At 46.5% G+C, this 27,405-nt stretch overlaps 2 protein-coding genes across 4 annotated transcripts; one reads left to right on the top strand and one right to left on the bottom strand.

The window, feature by feature from the left end:
• On the bottom strand, positions 1-12,039 carry INKA2 (inka box actin regulator 2). Of its 3 annotated transcripts, XM_042800310.1 has the most exons (3): positions 11,832-12,039; positions 11,250-11,354; positions 1-1,931 (listed from the first exon to the last, which is right to left on the bottom strand). In XM_042800310.1, the coding sequence occupies exons 1-3, from the start codon at positions 11,865-11,867 to the stop codon at positions 948-950; spliced, it is 1,125 nt and encodes a 374-aa protein (XP_042656244.1). In that variant the 5' UTR covers positions 11,868-12,039; the 3' UTR covers positions 1-947. The 3 variants fall into 3 exon arrangements, with proteins under 3 accessions (XP_042656244.1, XP_042656245.1, XP_042656243.1); XM_042800311.1 differs by lacking the exon at positions 11,250-11,354; XM_042800309.1 differs by lacking the exons at positions 11,250-11,354; positions 11,832-12,039 and adding an exon at positions 3,575-3,628.
• Positions 12,040-20,181: 8,142 nt separating this feature from the next.
• DDX20 (DEAD-box helicase 20) lies at positions 20,182-26,988 on the top strand. Its single transcript, XM_042799900.1, has 11 exons — positions 20,182-20,382; positions 20,469-20,563; positions 20,752-20,920; positions 21,234-21,348; positions 21,447-21,589; positions 21,971-22,109; positions 22,501-22,559; positions 23,257-23,339; positions 24,604-24,709; positions 24,796-24,897; positions 25,557-26,988. The coding sequence occupies exons 1-11, from the start codon at positions 20,187-20,189 to the stop codon at positions 26,657-26,659; spliced, it is 2,310 nt and encodes a 769-aa protein (XP_042655834.1). The 5' UTR covers positions 20,182-20,186; the 3' UTR covers positions 26,660-26,988.
• The last annotated feature ends 417 nt before the right edge of the window (positions 26,989-27,405 follow it).

Consider the following 27,405-nt stretch of genomic DNA (forward strand, 5'->3'; position numbering starts at 1 on the left):
TGGAGACCGATGCCACTTTATTGGTAACTTGTGGGGAGCCGGACACTGAAGAACTTGGTTCTGCCAAGACAAGGTTTGTACACAATAGCAGTAGGAAACAACAACAATCAACGTCTGTTGCGACTTTGTATCTTGGTGCAACCTCAACAACAAACTTCTGCAACACTGTACCGGGTGCGATGGGGAGAAGGACACTGGGAGAGAAACAAAACCTGCTGAGAGCTTGGGGGTCACAAACTTCCATGGAAGGAGCCTTGAATCCTGCTGGTTTAACTGGCAGGGGAAAGAGATGCTGGGAGTGCAACGGAGATGCAGTTTAGGGGGGAGAACCCCACAGCTGAAACGCAAGAAAGCTGGGGTTCCACACCCCCCACGAAGCAGTTGTTCAAGTCTTATAAATTCAAACTTAATTCTTTCAATTTAAATAACAAGTGCTTCAGGTACAACGCTTGAATTGTCTGGTTCGTAACCCAGTTTTAAGTGCACACAAGCAGGATTAAAAAAAAAAAAAAAAAAAAAAAGAACAAACCAAACAAACTATATATATATATCTGCACACTCATACACACACATGCACACAGTGAATTTTGTGCTGCAGCTATTTTAGCTAGAGATGACAGAATGGGCCTGAAGTGGCTGTTGTTAGCCAGGCTCCAGGAGCTGGTCGTCCGTGGCACCACTCACCCTAAAGCTGCTAAAGGTTCCGATTATTTTTTACAATCTCAGTCCCCAGAAGCCTCCCCGCATGGGGGCTGTGTCAGCTGCTGCTCGTAGTTCTCCGGAAAATCCTGCTCGCAGGCCACGGACGCCCAGGGCACGTTTTGCAGAGGACTCCTCCCAACTCGGCCACGTTGAGCGCTCGGGGGTCTCCTGAAAAGACATGTACGGCCTCCAGCTCCTCTCGGGTGGGAAACAAATGCTCGGCAGAGCAGGGAGCACAGACAAACTCAGACCCAAACAGCTGTATTGATGTCAAACCCAGACTGGGTGTAGTCTACGGTATCGTGGACTTTCTTGGTGCCAATTTTGGGTTTCTCGCTATTGCTTTTGGCCTTTGGGAACCTCTCTGCTTTGCTGTGATGGTTCTGGATGTTCCCATGAAGTGGGAAGTAAAATGTCCCCTTGAGTTTGTTCATCTTTTTGGGTCTCTTAGAAATTTCGGGCTGTTTGTCTTCAGGGGGAAGCCAGCAAGGTTTCTCCTTGAGAAGCCTGTCTCGGTCTGGCCGAACGCTCCTCAGGAACTTCTTGAAGATGTTGGCTGTGAGGGAGAACTTCCTGCAGAGCTCCTGGGACCTGCTCGCGGACAGGGACGCCTCGCTCTTCTCCCCTTTCTTATCCAGCTCTGGCAGATCCAACCAGTTCCCGACCAAGTCTGCAAAGATGTTGTCCCCCAAGACCAGCGGCTGCCGGTTCCTGCTCTGGGACATTAGGGAGGACGTCCAGTCGTGGCCGTCGTCACAGCCCGGGCACTCCCGGCACGCCGGCCACCCCCCGGCTCTGCTCTGGCTGCTGGGCTCAGGCGTCCTTGGGCGGGCGTGCTCTGCTCTGCCCGAGGCGGAGGAAGGTCCTTTTGGGTGATAAACATCCTCGCCGCGGCGGCCCCTGAGGGAGGAGGGGGGGTCCCGAAGGCGGCCGCCCTCCGGGCGCGCAGCGGGACGGGGCAGGCCCAGGGGCCGTGGCCCGGCACAGGCGAGGGACGCGGCGCTGCGCTCCGGCACCAACGCTTCCCCCCGCAGCCGCCGGGCCCCCGGCCCGTCTCCGCCGCTTCGGTAGCACCGGTGCTGCTCGGGGCCAGGGACGGCGCCTCGGCTCCCGGAGATGTCCAGCTGCTCCAAAGCTGTCTGGACCTGGAGGAGTTTCAGCTCCTGCAGCGCACCCATCATACAGTTCATCTGCTCGTGCAGCCCGTCCCCGACCTCCTTCATGGAGAGCTGCGGAGGGAAGGAAGCAGACATCGCGTCAGCGCGGCCGGCAGCCGGGGCAGAGCGGGGAATATTGACCAAAGGGCCGGAGAGAGGGGCTGAGCGGCTTTCTGAAACATCACCCCTGCCTACTGACTGCATCTTAGATGCGTCCTACCTGTACGACATGCGTTTCAGGGCACCGCAACTGGGTTTTTCTTAGATTTTTTTTCTAGGAGTTTCCCTCTAGGATTAAGAGGAGCAGAGAGGAGTGGATTTTTTGACCTGACAGCAAAAATAAACAGTTTGATTCTTCCATTAATTGCTTGGCAGAAACCCAAGGCGTAGAACTATGAATGGTTTTGGCTGCTGCCAGTTTTAGCATATTCTTCTGCTTTTGTGCCTTTTGTGCCCTGTAACTAACTGAAATCAGGAGTCAGGATAATGAACAGAAGTGCCTTTCACAGAGAACCTTGTTTCTTTACCTAAAGTCATAAAGAAAAATAAACCCCACTAAGAATTGCACTGTTACTATACAACATGTCTTCAGATCTTAATGCTCTCATTACCGGCACCTCTCCCTAGAGCACAATCGAAGACGTTTTGATGCACTTGCCATTTTGTACAAAACAACCAACAAACTCTAAAATTACTTACATTAAACTAGCGATCTCTTTGATTCCCAAGCTAGAACCTTTAGTAGCAGTTCTGGCTTATCCCTGAACCTTGCTGTAAAGATTTAATTTCCTATACTAGACTTGAAATAAGTAAGTTATTTTCCAGAGTTTCTAAACTTCCCCCTCTTCTCTTTTGCTCTGTTGCTTTCTCTCTCTTGTGTAGGATCTGGATCATATTCCCAAAGCAGCATCGTAAAACAAATGGGCTATACTTTCCAACAGCTGCCACTTTTTTTTTTTTTTTTTTTTTTTTTTTTTTAGCAGGGAGGGGGAGTGGGCAAGGGGAAGGAGAGGGGCAGAACAGCAGGGGATGGCAGAGCTGGAGGTGAAGACATGTCACATTGATGGAAGGTGGTTTGCAGAAGAGATTACCACACACTGTCTTGGAAAAGCTTTAGCCTATGCTGTCATAAACAGTTTAAAAGGCTTGTCACAATTTTCATACAGCAGTAGATCTCAAGCTTAGGGTAAAAAAGGACAGACGCATCTTATGTCCAGCTTTACATTGTCAGGCTTTACTTTTTCTACCTCTCTATTTTAACTAAATTAGTTCAATTGCTTGCTCTGTTTCTATCTCTGTACCTGGATTTGACCAGTGAGAAAGAGCAGTCATCAAAAAACTGGATCCTCTGTAACAATCTAGTTGTCAGTGGAAAGCTTCCCAACAACTTCTGACCATAAATCTCCATTTCAAAACCCAGAACCTTAAACCAGCCAGCAGATCACGATGATTTTTCAGAGCTTCACTCCTGAGACACTCATTTATCACCCAGAACGAGCACACAATCTATGAAGGTACGGCAAATCTGTGTTTAGCTTCCTGATTACACTATCAAGTGTCTCTAGCTATCTAATTTTTTAACATCAGCAAATAAACCTCTACTTCTGCAGACATGCAAATAATGCCCCACTTACAGACTAACCGAGCTCTTGGGTTACCCGCACAAAACCTGCGGCCATATGCTCTACGAGCCTCAGACAAAACTATCACCTTACCTCTCCAGATTTGCTGTAATGCTTCTCGTCCTAACCTTTCTCGCCTTATTAATGGAAGTCTGTTTTATCTGGGGCTTTGCAAAAAGCTGGATTTGGAGCCAGCTTGGCCCCTCATTGGCCACTTCCCACCAAATCCCCTGGCCGGCGCAGGGCTGTAATCACGCCGTGGTGAGTGACGAGGGTCCTGCGGTAATGACTGGGCTGATCCAACCCTCGGCATATGCTGGACGGCTCCGCTGTTTCACCTCATTGACTCAATTAACTCCCCCACGATGGGTGGTATTGTTACAATGCATGCCTCATCCAGCGAGGCTCTATTAAGGATTAAAATTTCACAGGCAGCATTTATCGTCAGTGTGGTCGTTTCTCACCGGCAGATCCCGTCTGTCCCTGACAAGAAAAGACCTGAGCCCCAGAAGCTCAGACTCCAGCGCTTTTCCTTCTGAACAAATGAGCTGGTTCTGCCAAACCTGGCACCAGCACCAGCCTGGGGAGCCCGAGCTACTGGAGGAGGAGTGGAGATGTTTTCGTCTGTGGAAACACTTTCCCGTAAATGACTACGAGGTTGGGACGCTTCTCCCCGGCTGCCCGGGCCGAGGGCTGGGCTGAGCCGTCCCCGTCGCGGCAGAGGGGGAGAAACGGGCACTTTTGGGATGTGACTCGCCTGTCTGGTTTCAGCAACCCGCTTTGGGCTGGGACAAATCCTGCCCTCTGGACTCAACCTCAGTGTCCCTCTGGCAACGTGAATTCCACCATCAGGAAAAGAGTTTTTAAGATCCTGAGGCTTTTAATTCTGCTTGTGAGCGCAGCTAAAAATCTGGGTTCTGCAAGTTCAAAAACAAAGCAAAACACCCCCCCCCAAACCCTCCCTTTACCTTTTGCTCTTCACGGTATCTGTTCGGTCTTTTAAAGAACTGAAGAGTGAGTGAAACCCAACCCAATGTGAAGTCACTGACTGGTGACCAAACAGTCTTCAGGGGCTTGGATTTCATCCACTAATAATTACCCTGTGGTAATTAAGAGTACGCAGCTTGGAAAGAAAACTCTGGAGAGAAAAAAAAGTTTCTTCCCCAGTGTCTCACTGCCACTCTCCCCTCTCTGCCAAGATCTCAGTTCTCCCAAGTTCAGACTGCCTGCTCCGAGACTCCAGAAAAGGAACAATCTCCCACAGAAGAGACACCACCACCCTGAAAAAGGTTCAAGATTGACCTGTCTGGGCTGCTAGAGGAAAAAAAAGTTGCTGCAAATAATCCAGCAGATTGGGCTGGAAGTCAAACAGATGCTCTGACTGCAAGGTGGTGGGAACCCAAGGCTGAAGGGACCTCACTGGCTCTGTGCTCACACACTTCATGTAGAAGGAACTGGAGTTTGTGATGAACTAAAGTGCAATTTCAACCGGAGCGTGGCTGCGACACAAAACCCCAGAGAGCCTTAATTTGGCGTGGAGCGAGACCCTGACCCTCTTGCTGGGGTTACGTAAGTGATTTTATGTAAGCTGGCCACCACGGGGCATCAGGAGATGTTCTGTCTCGTGCGTGTTTGTGAGCTGTAAATCCCAGCCCGTTGTCGAATCAGCCCCGCGCTGAGCCGTGCTGCGGAGCAGAGCGCGGGGGGAACGGCAGGCACCACAAAACTTCGGGGCAGGCACAGATCTTGGGCATCAGCACCCTCCCTTCCTGTACCCGCTGGTCTCTGCTCAAGGTGCACAAGTACACCAGCACTTCAAGGTGTCCGCTGCGTGTCTAAGTTGAGACACTTTGTGCTTCAACACAAGTGGCTGGTTGGCACCTCTGCTTCCAAGGAAAGCCACAGGAGAACTATGACAACTTGCAGACGTTCAGATTTGTCTCTGTAAAACAGTTAAAAGTCAGATGCCTCAAACTGTATCTCATTATTATTCCTGAAACTTTTGCAGTCCCTGAAAATTGGCATGAAGAAGTTTTAGTCTAATTCCGAACAAGCCAACACAGATGCCTTTTACAGCAAGAAAAGTACACGCAAGGCTGGGCGCAGCTGTGACGAGCGTGTTCCACTTTGGTGCCAGGGATTCAGTGCGTGATGTTAAATGTTCCTTCCCCAGCAGTAAGGTATTACCTCCTGACCAAGCCCCCTGTGAAGGCATGAACAAGGCAGCTCTGGCTAAACGCTTCTCCCAAGCAAAGCTCGCTTAAACTAGTCACCCTGAACATTGACAACTGAACTGCAAAATTCAAAAGCTTTTCAAGCACTTTCAAATGATCGTCAAGGAATATTCAATGTGTGTGTGTGTGTGTGTGGGGGGGGGGGGGCAGAAACAACAAGAAGTGAGCATCTTGCAAAACTGGCAGAGTTCAAATATGGACTTTTTTTACATTGGAAATCTACCTTTCTGAGTAGCAAAGGTACCGGTCACTTTGTAAGCCATGCCTTTTTAATGGTTTCCTCTTATTCCCAGAACTACAACCACAACTGGTTTACACAGTTTATAAATCAACGATCTTCCACCATTGATTAACACAGCAGAAGGACAACTCACCCCAAGGAACATCCTCTACCAGTTACTGGCATTTTATCAAGTTCAAACCCAAGTACCTGAGGCTGCAAATAAGGGAGATTTCACTTGTCACTTCCCACTTCCCAGGTAAATATGTAACCTTTTTAACCCACTTTGGGAACTCATGTTTTCCTATTAGCATCTACATTCACCGAGTTCTCGGAATTCAGTTCCCAGCGGTGCCCTGCAGCCCCAGCTGCCTGTATTCCCAGCCCATCTGCACATCTGGCCTGCCCAGGGCCGCGGCAGCTTTCTGAAGCTGCTGGGAGAAAAGGCAGAGCCCAGCTAACGCACCACAGCCCTCAGCTGAGCCCAGGGAGCTGAAGAGAAGAGCTCAGAGCGTGTTTGTCAAAACGAGGAGGAAGACAGATGTCCAGCTCTTAGGCAGGAGAGAGAGGAAGTTATTGCTAAGAGGACAGGAAAGAACAACTGGCAAATAGCAGTTCTTAATAATAGTGCTGATAGGCAACAGAACCAGCGACAAACAATTGGTATTTAAAGAGGATGACATAATAGAGACCAAAATTATTTTAGAACTGCTGAGCTGATCATATTGTTTCTGTGTTTTCCTTTGGGTCACTAACTAGATTAATCTCAACAAGCCTGCAATTGTAGCTGGGCATGACCCCTCAGAGCGCGCTGCACGGTCAGAGAGCTGCTTTCCAGCCTGCTGTTGCACCTTTCTTTTCCTTCCCTTGATGGATGCCAAGGGTCCGCAATCTTATTTTTGTCCTTGCATTTTATCACAAGGATTTCAAGTGTCTTTTTACGTCTCGTCTTTCCAGAGTATATTAGGTGTAAATGAGGATGTTAACTGTAAGCTTACTATTCATCTGGAAGAGGAAGGATGCTGAAACTTTACCAAAGATTTTTTTTTCCAATAAATAGATCTTAAACAGATGTTGACCACAAAAGACATGGTTCACATCACTCAATTAACTGTCTTGCTTACTCAATTGCCTTCCTTTCCATTACAATGTTATTGTTCTGTGCTTCCTAATCACACTTGTTACATTTAAAGGCAAATTCGAAAATCAGTTCTCTACAACCAGGAAATAAACGGGCCAAAAAGAACTCCAACCTTCAGACTTTTACTCACAACCCAGGGATAAGAGAGACCACAAGCCTCAGTGCACAGACTGGGCATTGAAGGTGATGGTCAGAAGTGCCGGCTTTCAGCCCCGTGCTCTCTCTCACTGCGGGTCTGGTTTTTAACATTCCTGAATATGTGCAGCTGGGAGTCTATAAAAAAAGCCACCGTCATCTCTAGGAGTCTTCTCTGGAATAAACAAGCGGACAAAGCCTGTGACTGCTTTTTCTCTCCCCAGGTTATGCGACAGGACATCTGCTGTCAAGTTACTCCTCTGCACCTTCCCTTGAGGTAACACCAAGGAACGAGATTCTGTGAAAACCACCCAAGGTTCTACAGCTGTCTCCGGCAGCGGTGGGTCAAGGGACCATTTTATCTGCAGAGACACAAATGAAGCTGCGTGTTCCCACCTGTGGGAGTTGTGAGCGGTGACGTTAGCCCTTGAGGGCTGTCATTTATGCCTGCTCTACCGCAAATCACAAGAGCTGCTCCTTCAGAAATAGCAGTAATGAAAATACAGCAGACTCCTTTTCGAGCATGACACAGTTACCGGAATAGGACCCAGTGTGAGACAAAGAGTAAAAATAATTGGCTGTATTTTTCACTCAGACCAAATGTTCTATTCCTGCAAGATATTCATAGCAAGAAACACTGTCTACCAGAACATAAATTAATGTAAGAAGGGAGTCAGATTCTATCAGACTCAATAATGCGATGCATTTATGATTAATGTGCAGGGAGAACATTCAAAAGTTCAAGTCCTAGTGGTGGGTTTTGTTTTAAATACCTACTTTAATACTTTTCCTCCTAGAAAAGAAGTAATAGAAAGCCCAGAACTATCCTGGATTCCTCAAGAAAGACCAAAACATGCGACATAAAGTTACAACTACAGCTAGCTTGACTGCCATACAAACCCTGAGTGCGAGATAAATCTGCCCCATGAACTCACCAGTCCCTACCTAGATAATAAGTGATTATTCTTATTGTAGAAGAGCCGTGAAAGCCCAATCCCATGGTACGTACGCTGATGTTACTATGTATAAATGCCAACAATCCCTGTGTCGGAAAGTTTATGGAGGTAATGCCATCTGCAGCATGAGACACGGAAATTAAATTCCTTTCTGCTAATCCCTGAGCAAGACAATTCTTGTTAAATCTGATCTTTCAGCTGAGATAACATTCTGTAACTCGGAAAGCAGACATCATATTTCTGGGCCTCAGAATGATGCCTGCAGACTCTGAATCCAGCCGATAAAGTCAAGAGGACTTTTAGTATGGGGATTAATTGCATTAATGGAAGATTCACAAGCTCTGTAGCACATTCCAGAACTGCCGTATAAAGGACAGAAGACAGGAGGAGTGGAGAAGCACAACTTGTTCCACGCCAGGCCTCCAAACCAGCACTGCATATTCTCGCAAACCACACTGCGCCCATCAATCTCCACCGGCTTCCCAGAGGAGGTGAACGGAGCCTTCTGTGTCGGCCACGTACAGAGACTGAGGCGCGGAGAGCGGGCAGGGGCCCGCACGGGACGAGGGCCCCGGCTTCGGCCATCGATCCGGTGCAGAGCTGCCCCCGACCCGCAGCCAGGTGGGATGAAAGGCTGTGTCAGCCGGGGCTCCCCTGGCTGCGAAGCATTTGCGTGTGGGAGCTTCTGAATGGATTCCAATCAAAGGGACACCACACATGCCAGAAACTATCAGCTTACAATGGAAAACACGCGATTGGAATAAGAGATCTCTCATTGACTGCAGCGGGTCAGATTCATCCCTGGGAGCCATGGCAGAGCCGGCAGAGCTTCCCCAGAGGTGACACGAAGACCGGTGTAAGCACACCCGGACCCACGCTCATCTGGGACCTGTCTGGCAAGGCACGGTGTGATCTCAATGCACAGGCTGCGCGCTGAAAGGCTGGGGCACACCAGCAGCCCAAACCAAGCACGCGGCTATTTAAATATGTTTTTAATACACAAAGCAGAAGAAAAAAATCAGAGCCGGAATCCTTGAATCCCACACTGGTAGGGGACAGAGCTGTGCTTGAAGATAACCTTTCCTTGGGAACTGGGAGTTGTGCCAAGAGCCACTCTTTTTTGAGAAAATCCCCTCCTCAAAACCAGCCAAAGGCTGGCTTCCACCGAAACAAAATAAACTTCTGCTGATCGAATGGCCTCTAACTTTCACGTTACACTGACCAGCCTCAGCGAGCCTGGTTCCTCAAATCGGGTGTTTTTGCAGAACTTCCCCGCACGCCCCCCGCTCCGCAGGCCTCCCAGCCGCCCAGCGCTGCTCCTCGGACAGAACGCAAACCGCTGCGCTGCTAAATTTGCAATGATGCCCTGGGACCGGGCTCCCGCCCAGCTGCGCACGGGCTGGCTCACCCTCTTCATCTGGCCAAGTCCTTCCCACCACCCCTCCCGCCTGATTCTTGGTTCTGGTGCATTTAACGCCCAGAAATGAAGAAAGTGGTGAAGAAGCAGGGTCAAGAGGTTCAGTTCCCACTCACCACTCGGTGCAGATGGTCCCAGCTGTCTAGCGCACTGCTTGCTGGTCTTTAAAGAAACATTAATCCATTTTAATTCCAGGCTATCTCGACAGCATTGATTTTTAAAAGCTGTTATTGCTCAGGATATCGTTTATGGTTGTTTTAATTAATAAAATCCTCCTACCTTCACTAAATGCAATCTGCAGCTCACTTAAGCTGCTGATGGAGGGAACTGTTCCGGGCGGCGTGCTGGAAGGCAGAGGGTCTCCCCAGCCGTCACCCCGGGCTGTCCCGGCACGCCTGTGCCCACAGCAGCGCCCAGACTGTGCTCTGATACCCTGGGAATTTGTTGTTCAAGTAAGTTTTTGAGTAACAAATATCGGGGGGTGGGACAGGGAAAGAATGTGACTAGTAAAAAGCAAACACATGAAGACCTAGGCTACCTTCAGTTAAGTCATGAGTAGTCCTGTTGAAGGTGACAACTGCCCCTTCCCAGTTTTTTAAGCCAAGCACACACCTAAATCTTTGCCAGGCTAAAGTCTTGGTTTATAATGAAATAAAAACTGTCACAATTTTAGAATTTAAAAAAAAAAATCTATTACTGCATTATAGCAAGGGTATGAACAAAGCCAGAGTGTTCTCATTTAAAGTATGTTTGGGTTTCACGTTAAGCGTGAGGGAACTGGCTTCCTTTCGAATATATTCAAATTCTTCAGAAGTTATGTTGTACACGACAAAATAGGCATGTTTTAGACTCACAAGTAAAGGTGCAATGTTTAGACTTGTATATAAGTTACCGCTCAGATAACGAAACTGAATTCTTCCGAAGACAAAACACAGATTGAGGGGCCTTATTCTAAGTGTGCTCTTTTGAAAGTTAATCTTTTTACCTGTCTCACCTTCCAACTTCTGTAGATTTTAAAGATCTTCCAGGTTACACTGTACACGCCTTGGTTTACAGTTTGCATTTCATTCATCACACCCAGCATGCAGAACACCAGTGACTCTCATTTTCCTTTGTTTTTGTTTGTCTTCCAGCTCCTCCGTTTGCTGGGGAAGCACTGGTAATGACAGCAGGTTAAACGTCGCTGTTTGCTGCCGCATTTTTTCGGAGCGCAGCGCTGCTGCCCCAGCCCCTGTTCCACCAGACACGTCCCACCCGCAGCAGCGCAGCCACCCCCGGCGCCGCGGCGAGTGCCCGGGGCACGGCTGGAACTTTGCGTGTCCGTCCTGACAAGCCGTGCTGCTTACACGCGAAACGCTGCCTGTGCTGCAGGCAGGGCAGCGCTACTGCACAGAAACCCATTTCGCAGAGCCCCAGTTCGCACAAATACCGGCTGAAATCCACATCCCATTCAGTCTGAAAGCGGGAAGCTTTTGCGCATTCAGAAACTTCACCCACCCGTTTTTGCTCTGCCTTGCCTTCCCCTTTTGTTCGTTCTCACTATCTATTGATCCGAACAACGCGCTGCTCCCCAGCCAGACCTCCTGAGCACTGGAACCCGATTTCAGAAAGTATCGGTTCTTCCTGCCGATCCACCCCTAGCAAGCCCCAGTGCACCAACAATACCTTCTGGCTTGTGGACAAGCCCAAGCAAGCTCCGCGAGTGAGGTTACCATCCGAGTGGGAGCGGGAGGAGGGAGAAAACAGTGTTGATTTATGACAAAGGGTTTCCTATTAAAGAAGAAGTATTTTCAGCGGGTACTGGAGGTGGCAAGCGCACGCTCCCTTTACATCGTTTAGATTCCCGTAAACTTACTCTTATCAGAGATTTCTGCAAATGTTTCTCTGATGCCTGATCTCTCTACAGCCCCTGCCCACCCCCGAGCCCCCCCATCATCTCTCGCAGCCCATCGCACCGCACCGGCGGCATCCGACCAGTCGGCGCTGGGAGGCTGAGACCGGCCGCCCCAGTCCCGCCAGTGCAGGGAGGGCGGGGGGCGGGGGGTGGGGGGCTGCCGGCGGAGGGTCCCCAAGCCCCGCGGTCCGGGGCTGCCTGTGCCCGGCACCCGCCGTGCCCGTCCCGCGGCGGAGCCCGCTCCGCGCCTGCTCGGGGCTGTTCCCCCCACAAAGGGCCGCGCAGGCACCCCCGTACCCACCCACCCCCCCCCCCCCCGAGGTGCGGGGACCCCCCCCAGCCCCCCCCCTTACCAGCTCCTGCCTCAGCCGCCGCAGGTGCTGGTCCATGGCCCGGCTCGGCGCGGCCCCTCCGGGCGAGCGCTCCGCCCGCGGCGCGGGGAGGGGCGGGGGCCCCGGGGCAGAGCCCACCCCGCGGAGCCGCGGCCGGGGAGCCGCTCCCCCCGCTCCGAGCGGCGGGGAGGGGGGTGTCCCGTGGGGCCCCCCCGCCCGCTCCGGGGCCTGGCGGGGCGGGCAGAGGCGGCGGGCGGGCGGGGCCGGCCCCCGCGGCCGCCGGTGGGCGCGGAGGTTGCGCGGGGAGCCGCGGGTTCTCCCCGCAGAGGAGTTCGGCGGGGCGGGCTGGGCTCGGCCGGTCGCTGTGCGGAGGCGCAGCCCCCCCCAGTAAAAGCGGGGCGTCCCCCGCGCGGCGAGAGGCTCCCCATTTTGTTCTAACTGGGGTGTGTGTGTGTGGGGGGGGGGGGGGGTGCGCTGCGGGGAGACACGTCCCACCCGGGGCCACCCCGGGGGTCCCCTGGGAGGTGGCGGCACCCCCAACACTGCCCTTGGCACATGGCCGTGCCGCTCCCAACACCGCCTTTGTCAGGAACAGCACATGTCTGCAGAGCGGCAAGAAACAGGTGTCGAAAATTCTTCGCAGGGATTTGTTTTCAGAACAGCGGGGTTTTTCTTGCCGAGTTTTCCACGCGGGGTCCCGGCTGACGGCAGCCGGCGCGCACAGCGGCAGCGGGGCCGGCGGGCCCCCGGGGCTGGGGCCGGCGCTCCTCTCGGGGCAGGACTTTTTAACCTGGGACAACGGGCTCTGACACTGCTGGTCACCACGGGGAATCACACGGAGGGGCAGATGAGCCAGGAAAAAAAAAAATACAAGCAGTTTTGTATCATCAGATTTTATAGCTGCATTGAATTTGAAAGGGTTTTAATTTCTCGGCGTTTCTCACATATATATGTGTATGTATATATATTATTTGCAGCTTATATGCAAAATGTGTTTAGTTGATAAATGCTGAGTCCCCTGTAATGGGTTAGCAAGGTTTGTCCAAATCATTCTGCAACGGTAAAGAACTTGATAGGATGAGAAATACTACTTTGTGTTTTCAAATTTGGGATGAAAAATGTAATTACTTGTTTTGTTTTTGTTTGTTTGTTTGTTTGTTTTTGTGTTTTTTTTGTTTGTTTGTTTTTGTTTTTGTTTTTGTTTTTTTTTCCCCCCACAAATTTGAGTATTGACAAAGACTGGCTAAAATCTGTGCCTTTCCAGATCTTTATTTTTTGAAGGAAAACATTTTTTATAGTTGGTAATATGATTTTGCTTGCTTGTTTGTAGAAAACAGCCTTGGTGTTTTTGAAAGCTGACCTTTGTGTCAAAATCCACTTTAAGTAAGAAATTTGCAATCTGCCCTTTCAGGTATGTTTGGGAAACACTCTAGAGTTAACATTTATTGATCCTTCCCACATCTCTTATTATTGGTCAAAATTTCCTGTCTTTTTACTCATTTCAGGGTTTCCATTTCCTATCTATTAAGGAAGCAGGAAAATTGCATCTCTCTTCGAGGATCTGTAGAACATGGGGCAGTAAACATATTAATGTATTAAAGAAATGACCTTACCAAAAGTTAATCACTTCCAGTGAGGAATGCTGTGATGTGAGTGGGATACCTGCCCGTCTTGAGTCTTCCTTAAAGTCTAAGCCAACTAGCCCAGCTATAATTTTTTTTCCTGAAATCTGGCTGGATTTGTTGGCCAGCTGGTTGTTCCCCACGGCCCAGGGTCGGGGTATGTATGTCCCCAGCCTACCCAAGCATATCAAGTGTCATATGGCAGGTTTGAACAGCCAGTCAGTGGTAAAAAAATCAAAAAGATGGCACCATGTGGAGAATACAAGCTGAAAGGCCTGCCTCTGCCAATTATTAATAGTACAGGGAATGACCCAACTTCCCTTTCCTCTTTCTGTGCCACAGACAAGGATCTGTGTTCAAGAAGAGCCACAATCTGAGAGTCCAGGTTTCTGTGCTGCTTGGGTGGCTCCAGACCTTTATTTCTTTTCTGCTACTGATACCATGTTTTTGTAATATATTGTATTATCTCAGTTCTGTAAAGTAATATGTAGACGCTACTTCCTCCTTGTGGCATGGCAGCAAAGCTAAAACATGGTGGCATTTTCTCTTCACATTTGTAATACATGGACCCAGGTTCAGCTGGTTTGAGCTGAAAACTGACCGTGAGCTTAATTTATCCAAACCAGCTTCAAACAACTGTATTTGTAGGTCTTCTTTTACACTTGGTAGGGAATAGACTAAGAGCAGGCATCGAGGGAATGACTTCTGTTCTCCTGGGGTTACCATGTGTAGACAAAGTACACTGCTAATGAGCACTATGGCTCTGGCATCCAGAAAAACTGCATGAAATCAGACCAGGAATTATCCTAGGCACAGGATGCTCTCCCCAACATTTTCTTTACAATACCGTATTTTTTTTTCAAATCATGTCGTTCCTGGATTTAACTGATGCTTCTCACAGCACTTTGACTATTCCAATAGAAAAGAGATAGAAAAGATACACATGGTTATTTGAAGCATCAAATCTAAGTTAAACAATATTCTATTTTCCAACATGTCTAGCATCAGGAGGCCAACTGCACATGTATGTGGCAACTGGCAGATGCTGTGTTCCAGAAGGCTCCTGTAACACTTGCAAGACACTGAACTCTGTGATCTGCTGGCAGATGAACAGGGAAGAGTTTTTAGCCTCTGTTTGGCTCCTGTTTAAGGTCATCTTTTTGATCCATTTTTCAGCCTCCAGGGCTGCTCATTTCCTGTGAGGCTGATAAAGGAGTTCATGAGCATAGAATAAAGAAAAGACCAGAATATTCCTGTGCTCCAAACTCCTGGGAATTTGCAAGAGAAGAGAAAAATCTGAAATATTTTCTCTGTAGGATCTCCCTACTAAGCAGCGTTTTTCTCTTCCATGTAGACAACTGGTTCAAAGCAGCATGAACACGTCATGCCAGGCCCTGCGCTCCTTCCACTCTGTCGTGGTGTAAACCATGAGCAGATGGTGCAGTGCAGCGGAAAATCAGGTCTCCAAGAAAATACAGAGCTGAGACTGAAACACCCTCAAGCAGAAAGCTACATGTCTTATTTCAGGATAAAATAAAAAACTGAGATCCTTGGGCAAAAAATAGAATACGCCTTCAGAGTGGCGTATTCCACTTACACTAACTGCCTCATTCCTTCCCATTTGAGAAAACATCCATCCCTTCACAGCTGAAGGCTTATCTCATTTGTTGTCTTTCAGTTCATTGATCTGGTTTCCCAGGGCTTTCACGTGACTGTTCCTTGCTGAACTATCAACCGTGGTTATCGCTGAATTTTCTTTCATTTTTACTTTCTTGCATACTGAAGGCAAACCTTTCAGAATTTCTTCCCACTTAAGCTGCAGCGTGACCTCAATTGCATCCATCTTTGTTTAAATCCACTGGGGCATAAGCATCCAGCCAAAACAGGTAAGAATATAATGTCAAAACTTTAATTCTGGTTTTGTATTTGTGCATAAAGAGATAAAATTTGACCATTTCTTCCATGAAGCCTAATTTATTGTATGCAGTCTCTGCACTTGTGGCCTTTAAAGTTCCTGACATGCCCCTACCTCACTGTGCCCCCATTTCAAAAATAAAACTTTTAACTCTGCTCCAGCAAAATTCTAGTTCCTGACATTCCTCTGCTTGCACTGGAGTGTCAGGAATAAGTACCAGGGTAGGGAAATCCTTCTGCATTCACTGTGCTGCCTTGTGTTAAAGAACTGTTGGATTACATCTCGGCTGGCTGCATTTTGGTGACCTAGATCCTGTTCATACTAGCTGAAAATAATTTAGCAAGCCTTGGTATAAAACCATATCTAGGATTAAAATGAGCTGATATTTATTCACCTGGAGGAAAAGGACAGAAGCAAACTACTGGAGCTTCTCACTGGTATACCTGAAGTAGCTACTCTGAACTGATATCTTGATGTCTGCTTTCTTTTTATCTGTAGCTGCATCTGTACATGTGCCTGCAGTGACCCCCCCTGAATACTTTGGATTTCATCTGAAGTTTGTGGAGGTCTTCTCGATCCTTCTGAAGGACATGCCTGACAAGGAACCAATCCATTCAGCAGAAGGGCATTGAAATGAGGGCACTGTAGGACCTCCTTCTTCTTCTCCTCCACCTCCTCCTCATCTTCATCATCATCATCATCATTACTTATAACAACTCCATGCGCCAGGCTTCCTGGAAAAAATCCCAGACTTTGCCAATTACTACAGCAACAAAGAAGATTCTGCTGCCCCAAAAGACTTGCTACTCATTGGTAACTTGCCATCCAGCTTTTTTTTTTTTTTTTTTTAAAGGAAAATGAACGCACAGGGTGCTTGGAGTCAATTTTTGGTGGTGAATATGAAATCACTGTCTATGCTAATATCAATGGCCCTTTCACTGTAATGCGCTTTACTGTACAAAGAACAAATACCGTCTCCATGGCAGTGTAAACACAAATACATACCACACTGAAGGGTGAGTCACACGTGCTGCAGAGAACGGAGAAAGTTCACTGTCTTAATCTGAACACATCTGGGAAAGGAGGATGAGATTATCTCACTTTAAAAATATTGTAGAAATATTATGTAAATCCAGATTTGTTCTGAATAATTCCATGTCTTGGCAGGTATGAAAGACAAATCCTTTGAAGCTAAAGGGGTAAGGCAAGGGAGGCGCTTGTTTACAGTAGCAATGTTCATATCTATAATGAATGTATTCTTAAATTATATACACAACCCAATAGCTCTGGAAACTAACACAGATTCCCTGTGAGCAGTTTATCCCAGTCTTTCAAAGAGTTACAAGAAGAGTTTAACTGTCACGCATGAAGAGCGAGCTCCACAGAAAGGGGAGATGGATAAATCTGTGGTGACTGCTTAGTACTGGTACTAAGTACTGGTCAAGACGTTTCTTTGCACTGCAGGTGTTAGCCTTAGGAGGTCTCGGCACAATGCAAGCTGCACGTCGAGCGTGTGATACGGATCGTTGCCTTGCTGCTGGGAGCTTGAAGACAAATGTTTTATCATCTGAAATAGTGAGAACCTGACCTCGAGTATCAGCACCAGGCACCCCACAGGTGTCTTGAAGGTCATGTATCTATAGCTGATACACTGATATATAGGTTCAGAGGGAAATGAATCTCGGAAGGAATTAAAATCAAGTCTATAATGTGCACTTCGTAACAGGGACAAAAAAGCAGTGAGCCCTGCCTTGGGGGAATAATACAGGCACTCAGTAGAGTTTCGCCCATCAAGAGTTTTCTTACAATTCCCAAACCCTAGAGGTTGGTTTATGACCCCAAGCTAGAGAGTTTACATCCCTTCATAAGAACCAGTTATTTTTTTAATATTACAGCTCAGAAGGAGGTCTTATCTACTTCTTTTACTAACCTAAATCATTTACCGGGACCTGTTTTGCCTGCAGAGTATTCAGATTAATTGTCAAGATTTCCAAAGGCTGCTTTGAGCAGGAACACTTCCTTTGGATCTTACTGCAAGCAAAAGCAAAGCAATGTTATGGCAAAACTGCAGATTCCTCTTGGTTGGGCTGACATGTGAATGTCGACAATGTGAATTCAGTACTTGAGAGTCACTGGGGTAAAATGAGGCCTGAAGGTTGAGGATTGCTATTTTTACACTGACTCATGGCAGAGTGCACAACATACAGAGAGTTTAAAACAAAAGTTTTACTAGCAGTAACAGTTAAGATCTACAGCAGTAAGGGTTAAGGGAGAAACAAAACCTCATTAGATCAACTGATACATCTGCAGGACATTGACCTAAATCTGACACAGCCCTGTTAGTAAGGGCCAAAACCAAAGGGAGAGGGACAATAAATGTGACAGTTGTGGTGTCAAAGGGTTTCTTGGCATATGGACACTGAGATAGTTTGGAATCCATCCCCCCGCAGCCGATGGAAAGTTAAATAAATACCTATAAACAGCAGCATCTTTCTGAACTAAGGTGATGTATCCGAGTGTCTCACTAACAACGCACCACAGAGAATAACGTCCGTCTCCAAATCACCTCGGTTGTATTGCAATGTGCATGCAACCTCAGGGGAGAAAAGGAATAGGTGAGAAAAATAGAGAGGGGGAGCAGTTAATTGAGACGGCTGTTTGGGGCTGTTTTATCACCTCTTCTCTGCCCTTCCCCCATGGGAACAGTCACTTCTGACTGCTCTTCGTTGTCTGTTCGAATCACATCAATTTAAAAGGGTTATGAGAGGCTGCATTAATGTTTGCAATGGCCAGGTGTCTTTGTCTGTCTCCTTTCCCAGATTTATCCAGAGATAATTCTCTCACATTGGAGACTTGTTTCCCCTTGAGGACCGATGAGAATATCCACTTAAAAATTAAAAAATAATTGGAACTAACAGAATGCTTGTAGGTCACTATCCTGTTACCTTTGCTTCGGGGCACTTGCCCCTACCATCTGGTCTGTCCTGACTTGGTAGAGGTAAGCTCTCCAAGCTGAAACTGCTCTTTGTCCTGCAGGGCCCCACTCTCCGTTGGTACTCAGATATTCATATGAAAATACCATAATACTAAAAAATAACAACTGAATAGAATTTGACAGACTTCTTTTCCCCCCATCAGGAGTATAAACATGAAGAATTTCAAAGGCGTGACAAAGCCTGTGGTACGCCAAAGCCATTAAAATTCATTTAGGCTGCCTGGCAATGTAAGAGTAATGACACAGCGTATATGATCATACAGTAGAAGCCACTGTTGAGATTTTTCAAATCCCATTGCAGTGATGGAAGCTGCATGTCCAGAGCCTCTGAACTGCTATGACAATAAAAGCTGATACGCATAAAACCACCCACGTTTTAAAATAAGTGGTCTACAGAGGATAGTAAGTAATGCACGTACGACAGATCAACACATTTGGCCTTCGCTGAAGTAAATGCTATGCTATTAATTTTTTTGTAGTACCCTGGATTTTAAATATTGTTTCTGTGTGCAGTACAGCTGTATCCCAGGCACAGAGTGTTTAATAAGAAACTCACTTCGATGGCCAGGATGGTGGAAAGAGGGATAACGCTAGAGGGGTCAGAACAAAATGTCCCCGCTATTTCGTTACAGTCTGGACAGCTGAGAGATTGATTAGTGGTGATCGCTTTCTGACCAAACGAACAGAGATACAGATACTTCGGGCACCGAGTGTCAGCAAGCTCATTGACACTGTTTTGCCAACACGACCCATTTTGTTCTCCTCATCCGCTTTTTGTCCCCCTCATTCTCTTTTGCAGCCTTCTCCATCATTCCTTTGCTGACCCTTCCTCTCCCCTTACAACCCTCTTTTTTCCCTCTGCTCTTTCCTCTCTTCTGACCGTTCCCCCCATCCTTGTCCCGCTGCTGCCGGCTGCCCCTGGGCTCCTCCATCCTCCGCCACGCCTTCAGCCCAGCTTTGCTCTCGGGGGGGCTTTGTGCCCTACGGAGAGCCCTTGCTCGTGGAGCTTGTGGCAAGGTCTCCAGCCCTCACCATTTCACTTCCACTCAGAAGTTTTGTCCTCTGTGGTGTTGCGAATTTAAGCTGTTGTGCTGTTCATGAAACAAATGGCCCAGGACTGCCTGAGTTTTGTGCAAGAGCATGAAATAACATTTAAAAAAAAAAAAAAGGCATAAATAAACGGTCCCTCTACCAAGTTGTGACAGACCAGATGGTAGGGGCGAGCACTGTGTCCCGGGGCAGAGGTAACAGGAGAGTGATCTACAAGCATTCTGTTAGTTCCAATTGTTTTTTAAGTGGATATTCTCATTGGTCCTCGAGGGGAAATGAGTCTCCAATGTGAGAGAATGATCTCTGGATAAATCTGGGAAAGCAGACAAAGGCACCTGGCCATAACAAGCATTTGATTAAATACAGCCTCTCATAAACCTTTTAAATTATGAAGATGGAAAACAAACAAGGTAGAGACACGTGAAGGGCTGTTAAACTGCAAAGGTTTATCTTTCTCCATCTAAAGGACTGCTGTTTCATAAACATCATCATTAACTGCTTCTGTGGAGATAAGTGCACCTATCGAGACTCACAGCGGGGAGCCACTGCCTCAGTTAAGGGCATAAACAGGAAATAATGGCCAACGCTGGTATTAAAAAATAAAAAGCCAAGTGAGGGGCTGGGGGGGCCGCCACGGAGCGGCCCCGCCCACGCAGCCAACCGCCGGCCGCAGCGCCCCCTGGCGGCAGGGCGGGCTCCGCCCAGTGCGCGTGCGCGGGCTCGCGGCGCGTCTCGCGAGGCGCTATCCTCCTCCTCTTCCTCCTCCTCCTCCTCCTTTTCCCCCCCCCCCCAAAATGGCGGCGCCCGCGGAGGCGCCGGCGCTGGCCGGAGGCCGGTTCCGCACCCGCGATGTGTTGGTGCCCGGCGGCCCGTCCGACTTCGGGTCGCTGCTGCTGTCGGCGCCGGTGCTGGCGGGTCTGGCGGCGGCTGGGTTCCACAGGCCGTCGCCGGTGCAGCTGAAGGCCATCCCGCTGGGGCGCTGCGGCCTGGGTGAGCGGGCGGGCCGGGCGCGGGGCCGGGCGCGGGGCTGGCGGCACCCGGGGGCCCCCGCTGACCTCTGGGGCGGCTCTTTCCAGATCTGATCGTGCAGGCCAAGTCTGGCACCGGCAAAACCTGCGTGTTCTCCACCATCGCCCTGGACGCGCTGCTGCTGGAGAGCCCCGCCACGCAGGTGAGCCCCGGCCCCGGGCTGCCGCTGCGCGCTGGCCCGGCCCAAGGGGTTTTTTCCGGCCGCGCTTTTTTCTTGGGAAAACGGCATTGTCGCCTGTGAGTCACAGTATCTGAAATCACGACTCGGTGCTGGGCTTTAATCTCCAGAACCGTTCAGCAGCTTTCAGATTGAATCCCTGGCCTTTACAGATTCTGATCTTGGCTCCTACGCGAGAGATTGCTGTGCAGATTCATGCTGTAATCACAACTATTGGCATAAAAATGGAAGGTTTAGAGTGCCACGTCTTCATTGGAGGGACGCCTTTGAATCAGGACAAGATCAGACTGAAGAAGTGCCACATAGCAGTTGGCTCCCCAGGTGCGGACAGTGCTTCAAATACCGTGTGATACTTCACAGTACAATAGTTTGTGCTTTTGACATCTGTTGGTTTTTTTTTTGTTGGTTTTTTTTTTTTTTTTTTTTTGTTTGTTTGTTTTTGCTTTAAGTAATAGGGCATAGTCTCAAAGACCTGTGCCAGGGACATTTAGACCAGGTATTTTTAGTGAGAGATTATTTCAAATACACCTTTTTTAAGGCTTATTAAAATTAATTTTTTAAAAATACAAAATTCATCATTAGAACCTTTCAATTAATATTTTTGAAGTTCCTTTTGCATTTTCTTCATATGTAGGTCGAATAAAACAGCTTATAGAGTTGGACTACTTGAATACAGCCAGTATCCGGCTTTTCATTCTTGATGAAGCAGACAAGCTTCTAGAAGAAGGCAGCTTTCAGGAACAAATAAAGTAAGAAAAACATTGATCTCGTGTATTTATGAGTAGATTAGATACATTTTTGTTAGTGATACATTTTTGTTAGTCATTCATATTTCTTTGTCTCACAGTTGGATTTACTCATCATTACCAGCCAATAAACAGATGCTTGCTGTTTCAGCTACTTACCCTGAATCATTAGCTAATGCTTTGACCAGGTACATGAGAGAGCCAACATTTGTGAGGTTGAATCCTACTGATCCGAGTCTCATTGGTAAGTAGAAGTTCATTTATAGTGATACTGTTATCGGTAAGAAGAGTATACTAAAACCAAAACACGTACCTTTAAAATTGGTGATTCTTCATAATTTGCCTTCATGGGTGAGTTGATTAGGTTATGAAGTATGTATTCCCACTGTTGATGTATTTATAACATCAGTGATGAATGTAACTTTCTGTTTTTTCTATCCGATCAAAAAATATGTAGAACTTTTAAGAAAAACCTGTCTTATAGGTTCTTATTTGGCACATGTGTGTGCTTCTTTGAATTTAAAGTCTTGTTTTAGCTGCAGTAACACATGTGGATAGTAGCATAGCACTGCATGTTTTTATGGAAATCCCTAATCTGATGAGGTTTTTTTGGTTTCATGCTAAGGGCTGAAGCAGTATTACAAAATTGTGAATTCCCATCCACTTCCGCATAAAACATTTGAGGAAAAAACCCACCACCTACAGGAGTTGTTCAGCAAGATTCCATTTAATCAAGCCTTAGTCTTCTCAAATTTGCATAGCAGGTAATAAATTTGAAATAAAATCTGTAAAAAGTATGTTGGAAAGCAGTGGTTGTAATGTCCAGTCATGGATAAACTTGTACAGGCTTAGGAGGTCTCAAAGCAGTGTGCAGATTTCAGATCTGAAATACAGCCAGAGGAATGCAGTATGAAATACTGAAAATAAAGGAACGCTTTAGCATAAAGGTACCTCATAGACTGTTTAGGATACAGTGAGGGCTAATATCCTGTTGTCCTTCTCCATCTGTAAGGTGACTGTTCTAGACATAAAGATGAGAGTGACAATTTTGGAATGTAGTCCTTGGCTGTAAAGAATAGCTTGGTGTTAAGAAATGCACAGAGGTTGTTATGTTTGCTGTTTTATTTACAATTTTCATTGTGTATATTCTGTCAGGGCTCAACATTTAGCTGAAATACTAACATCCAGAGGCTTTCCTGCAGAGTGTATTTCAGGTAAGTCCATTCAGACCTTTCTGATTCTACTGAAGTTGTGCATCAATGTGACCTAAAATAGGAAAATTAATCTTAAATCTTGGCTAGTGTAGCCTCTGGTTAAATAACTAAGAATAGCATTTGAATATTCATATATCTTTAGGGCTTAAATATTAATTAATTTTTACATTGATTAACTTTCCTGTTTTCAGATTCATTTGAGAGTCATTTTTATGAGAGGTCCAGATCAGTGCATTGGCTGATTTGTAAAGAAAGTTTACTTGCACTTGGAGGTTGAAGCAGTGTTTCTTTGGAATGCAGATACTGAATTTTCATTTTTATGTCTAGCTTCTCTATAAAAAGCTGCTAGCTGGCACCTAATGTTTATTAGAAACCTTGAATTTTTAATTCAACAGTTTTCTATGGCTTGGCTTATGTGTTTAATATTTGTCTAGAGTCGGTGTTGCTCAGATAGGTTAAGTATCTACATAATTGGTTTCTCTTTCAAAACAAGCAAAAAAGAATTAGTTTTGTAATGGATTTCCTTATTTTCAAGTTTTTGTTTGTTCCTTGTTTACTCATTTGGAACTGATGTTTGAGGAGGTTTCTCTTGGCCTTATCTCTGATCTCATCTACAGTTTTACAAAGCAGTGTTTTCATGGAATTGGAGGGACATAAAGCTGAAAATGTAATCTATTTCTAATTTTTGCCTTTCTAGGCAGCATGAATCAAAATCAACGACTTGATGCTATGGCTAAATTAAAGCAATTCCACTGTAGAGTTCTGATTTCCACAGACTTGGTTAGTATTTTATAGCATACGTGAGTATTGCATATGAAGTTACTTCAGACAATTAGATCTGACTTGGAGTCGAGTAGGACGTAAATGTGCATGTGACAAGTGCCGTGTGAGACTTCATTCACTGTGAGACTTAGAAATTGCCCCCTATTCCTCATCTGGTTCAAAAATAGTTTGTAATCTATCTGTTGCTTTGCAGAAGCTTTGTCTTGGTTTGGGCTGAAATAGAGTTAATATTCCTTTTCAGGGACTAGATGAGTGCTGTGTTTTGGATTTAGCTTTGGGTTTGGCATGGGAAGAATGCTGATAGCACACTGATGTTTTCAGCTGCTACCGAGACTTCAAGGACTCCCCGACTCCCCGTGTCCTGCCCGTGCGCAAGGGCACAGGGAGCAGGGAGGGAGCACGGCCGGAGCACCTGACCCTAACTGGCCAGTGAAATATTCCATATCATGGCATGTCATGCTCACTATATAGAGGAGGGGTGGTTGGGAAGGAGCTCTCTCTCTCTCGCTTCTGGGATTGTGATTGTGGGATCTTGGTATCTCGGGGTCGCTGGCCGGGAACGAGCTGGATATTGGTCAGTGGGTGGTGAGCAGTTACGCTGTACATTGCCTGTTTATATATTTCTTTTTGTTTTCCCATCATCGTTATTGTTCTCGTTTTATTGCCATTATTAAACTGTTCTTATCTCAGCCTGCGAGTCTCCCTTCACCCCTCTAATCCCCAGGTGGGGAGGGGGAAGGCAGGGTGACCAGCTGTGGTGGTTGGTTGCCGATCAGGCCCAAACCACAACAAGGTTGTAGGTATTTCAGAGGAGTAGAGCTATTTCCTTTGTGTAGGAGCTATGGGAAGGAATAGTTTGTTTCCCTAGTATAGCATGCTCCCAATAGTAACATCATAAACAACTTTAAATAGAGCAGTGGCTATGTTTGAGGCACTCAGATTTTTCGTGGTTGATATATTTTTCTCTTCACTTGATATTTGGGGGGAAATTTTTTGATGCTGGGGAGAAAAAAACATGCTTGCTTCTATTTGATACATAGAAGGTGTAAGAAAAATGTTCCCTGGTTTTCCTGGTCCCAATGCAATATGCTTATTTTACATGTAATACTGTGAACTGGCTGGAAAATTGTAGCTGCTTTATGGTGCACTGTAACAACTAAAAGTTACTGTATGAGCAGTTACTCCCAAATGTGTTGTACGTATTTAAAGATCTGTTCAGCGTATTCAGTTATCTACCCCCTTCTCTCCTTATTTTCTCAAGACATCTCGTGGAATTGATGCTGAAAAAGTGAATCTGGTTATCAACCTGGACGTACCTGTAGACTGGGAAACGTACATGCACCGTATCGGCAGAGCTGGGCGCTTTGGTAAAAGCAATCGTGTGGATTTCTTGAGCTTGCACTGGCTTCACTGGCTCTGGTTAGGTAATTACACTTTCTGTTGTGTATCACAGGAACTTTAGGTTTATCTGTGACATACTGCTGCCGTGGAGAGGAAGAAAACACGATGATGAAGATTGCTCAGAAGTGTAATCTTCAGCTTCTTCCTCTACCAGGTATGCTCTGTCCTATGAATGCAACTGGTTTTGCTAGTGGTTTTCTGTTACTCAGAGCTTCAGACAAATCCACAGGGAACTGACGTGTATCTTCTTTGCTGAAGTTGCATTAATTTCGGTCCAGGTTTTCATACTCTGTGCTGATGACTACTTGTGTAACTGCCTCAGCGGTGCGGAGCAATAGAAAGGGAACTTACTGCATGCCTGTGGGTAGGGAGAGGAACTCTGCATCCAGCTGTTGCTTAAGCAACTACCTAACTACTTGAATTTCCAGAAATCTAGTATTAAGCCTTTCTCAGGCTGTGAAGTACAGTAAGAGAAGGAAGGAATAATTGAAACAGCAGAAGATTTGCTACCCTTCCTTTGCCAGAAGCTGTTTTGCTAGAATTGTAGCATTTGCCTTCTTGCATAAGTGGGATATAAAACCCAGGTGACAAGTATTGCAGTACTGTTTGTCTTGATGAACTTTTTTGATGCCTTATATGAAGAAAATGTTTTGGCTACTTGAGCTCTTTCAAGAATCGAAGGGGTCAGTTGGTAGCCATAACTTAACACGTCTTAACACCTTTGATTTTGCAAAGCTTTACTTCGGTACTCATGTGAGTTCTAGAGGGAAGGATGCACTTAATTGAGTGCCTGCTTGTTTCCCTTCTGTGCAGAGCCTATACCTTCTGGAATGATGGATCAGTTTGAAGATGGGGAGGTAGAAGTCAAACCTGTTACGCATACAGGTGCTTCAGTGAATTCTGACACTGTGTGTCTTAGACCAGAGGAACCAGTACTACAGTCTGTCCAAAATAGTTTTTCAGAGGAACCTCAGCCTCTTCCTAATCTTCCAGGTGATAATTCTTCTGTAGAAAGGCCAAAAAAGGCTCTGAAGCAAAAGCAGGTAAAAAAGTGCACAAATTCTGCAAATACAGAAAAAGGTAGTAGAAACCCTCAAACTTCCAGTTGCTGCAAAGAACAGAGAAATCAAGTCAAAACTGTCTCCAGAACAGATGGACAACATAACACTCAGGTTCCCGATGAGGAGGCCTTAAAAAAAAATCTTCCCAGAATTCCATGTTTGTCTTCTTTTAAAAACCAGCCGAACAATCCCTGGAGCTTCTCAGAGTTTGTTGAAGACTATGAGTATTTCATTAAAGAAGGGTTGGAGAGAGAGGTCGAAATTTTAAGAAGCTATTCAGGCCCAGGAGAGCAATGTGAGCTCCCCAGGAATGGTGGTGTAGAGTGGAAAGAGGTGGAACGTAATACAGAGACGGTAGCAAATGGTGGTGTGTCTGGTGACGCTGGTGGTTCGTACAGTTCCAGGGCTTCCTCCGATAGTAGGGAGAATGACTTGTGCTTTGAAGCATTTTCAGATACACAGGTGAAGAATGCTGTTCCCACAATGCGTCAGGGCAGTGCAGGCTTCTGTCCTACACCAGAGAAGCCTCGGGAGGTATCACAAGTCCCAAAGCAAAATCAAGTGAAAAAGAAGGTTCTGAAACAAAATGCTAAACAAAAGAAAACCCATAACCATCAGTTCTCTGGTCCTTCCACGAGAAGCACTGAAGACAACTGCTCCTGCCTCTCTTGGGATGATGGTGTTCCATATGAGGCTTGGAGTTACAAAAACTACTGGAAATCTTACTATCAAGCATGGCAAAACTACTATGCTGCAGCGTTTCACTATAGGAAAAGCTACAGACAGTTTAACTGGATGAATGCCTATCACGTGAACTCAGTTTATCTGCAGGAACTGCTGAAAAGTGGTGACTGATGCAAGGACACTGCTGCTGGGGACGGGCTGGTTGGTACAATGGGTGGATGTGATGGGTGAAAACATGACTGCTGGTCTACAAGTACACTGACAAACATGAACAGATAATGTTTCGGATTGAAGAAAAATGTTGTCTATCATAAGTCAGATGTGTCTAGGTACATGTTTTACATTCATTCCAGTGATGGCGTTACAAGTTTTTTTTAATAAAAGGATATGAGACAGCTGGATGTTCAGTTGCAATCTTCACAATCCAAAGTAAACAGAGGAAGATAAAAGGCAGCCACTTATGTGTAAGAAGTATCAGGAATAAATACAAACTAACCCCAGTTTTATTTGTTTGACTTACATCTTTCATGTGACTTCTGGGTGAAGGTGAATTCACTGTAAGACTAGTCTGTTTATAGTTGGAGATCATTCCATTTTCTGTACTTCTCTTACTAAACACCAGGTACTGATCACATACCAGTTAAGTGCTAGAGTGGAACCTGCATCTCGATGCCTGTATTGCTAATTTAAATCCAGTTAATTAACATTATATAAATAATACTTCTGTAGCTAGATGTATGGCAAACTTCAGTAGAGGATGGTTTAATTATGTAGAAAATGTGCAGCAATCATAATTGGTCTGTCCCTCTGGGTGCAGCAATATCAGACTTGCCACACTTACAGGAAAGCTTTAATTAGAAATGAAATTACCAATTCGTACTAAAACTAATTGGTATTTCCTGTTTGGCTTGCATTGA

The sequence above is a fragment of the Tyto alba genome, unplaced genomic scaffold, assembly GCF_018691265.1.
Source record: "Tyto alba isolate M040663 unplaced genomic scaffold, T.alba_DEE_v4.0 Super-Scaffold_30, whole genome shotgun sequence".
NCBI classification, from domain to species: domain Eukaryota; kingdom Metazoa; phylum Chordata; class Aves; order Strigiformes; family Tytonidae; genus Tyto; species Tyto alba.

Excerpts from the sequence above, each read along its gene's own strand:
- DDX20 (XM_042799900.1), top strand. The coding sequence starts at position 20,187 with ATGGCGGCGCCCGCGGAGGCGCCGGCGCTGGCCGGAGGCCGGTTCCGC. Across the intron at positions 20,921-21,233 it reads CATAGCAGTTGGCTCCCCAG|GTCGAATAAAACAGCTTATA; the intron begins GTGCGGACAGTG and ends CTTCATATGTAG. Across the intron at positions 22,560-23,256 it reads TCCTGCAGAGTGTATTTCAG|GCAGCATGAATCAAAATCAA; the intron begins GTAAGTCCATTC and ends TTGCCTTTCTAG.
- INKA2 (XM_042800310.1), bottom strand. The coding sequence starts at position 11,867 with ATGGACCAGCACCTGCGGCGGCTGAGGCAGGAGCTG. Across the intron at positions 11,355-11,831 it reads GGCGGCTGAGGCAGGAGCTG|GAAACCCTTTGTCATAAATC; the intron begins GTAAGGGGGGGG and ends CTTCTTTAATAG. Across the intron at positions 1,932-11,249 it reads GCTTGTCCACAAGCCAGAAG|CTCTCCATGAAGGAGGTCGG; the intron begins GTATTGTTGGTG and ends TTCCCTCCGCAG.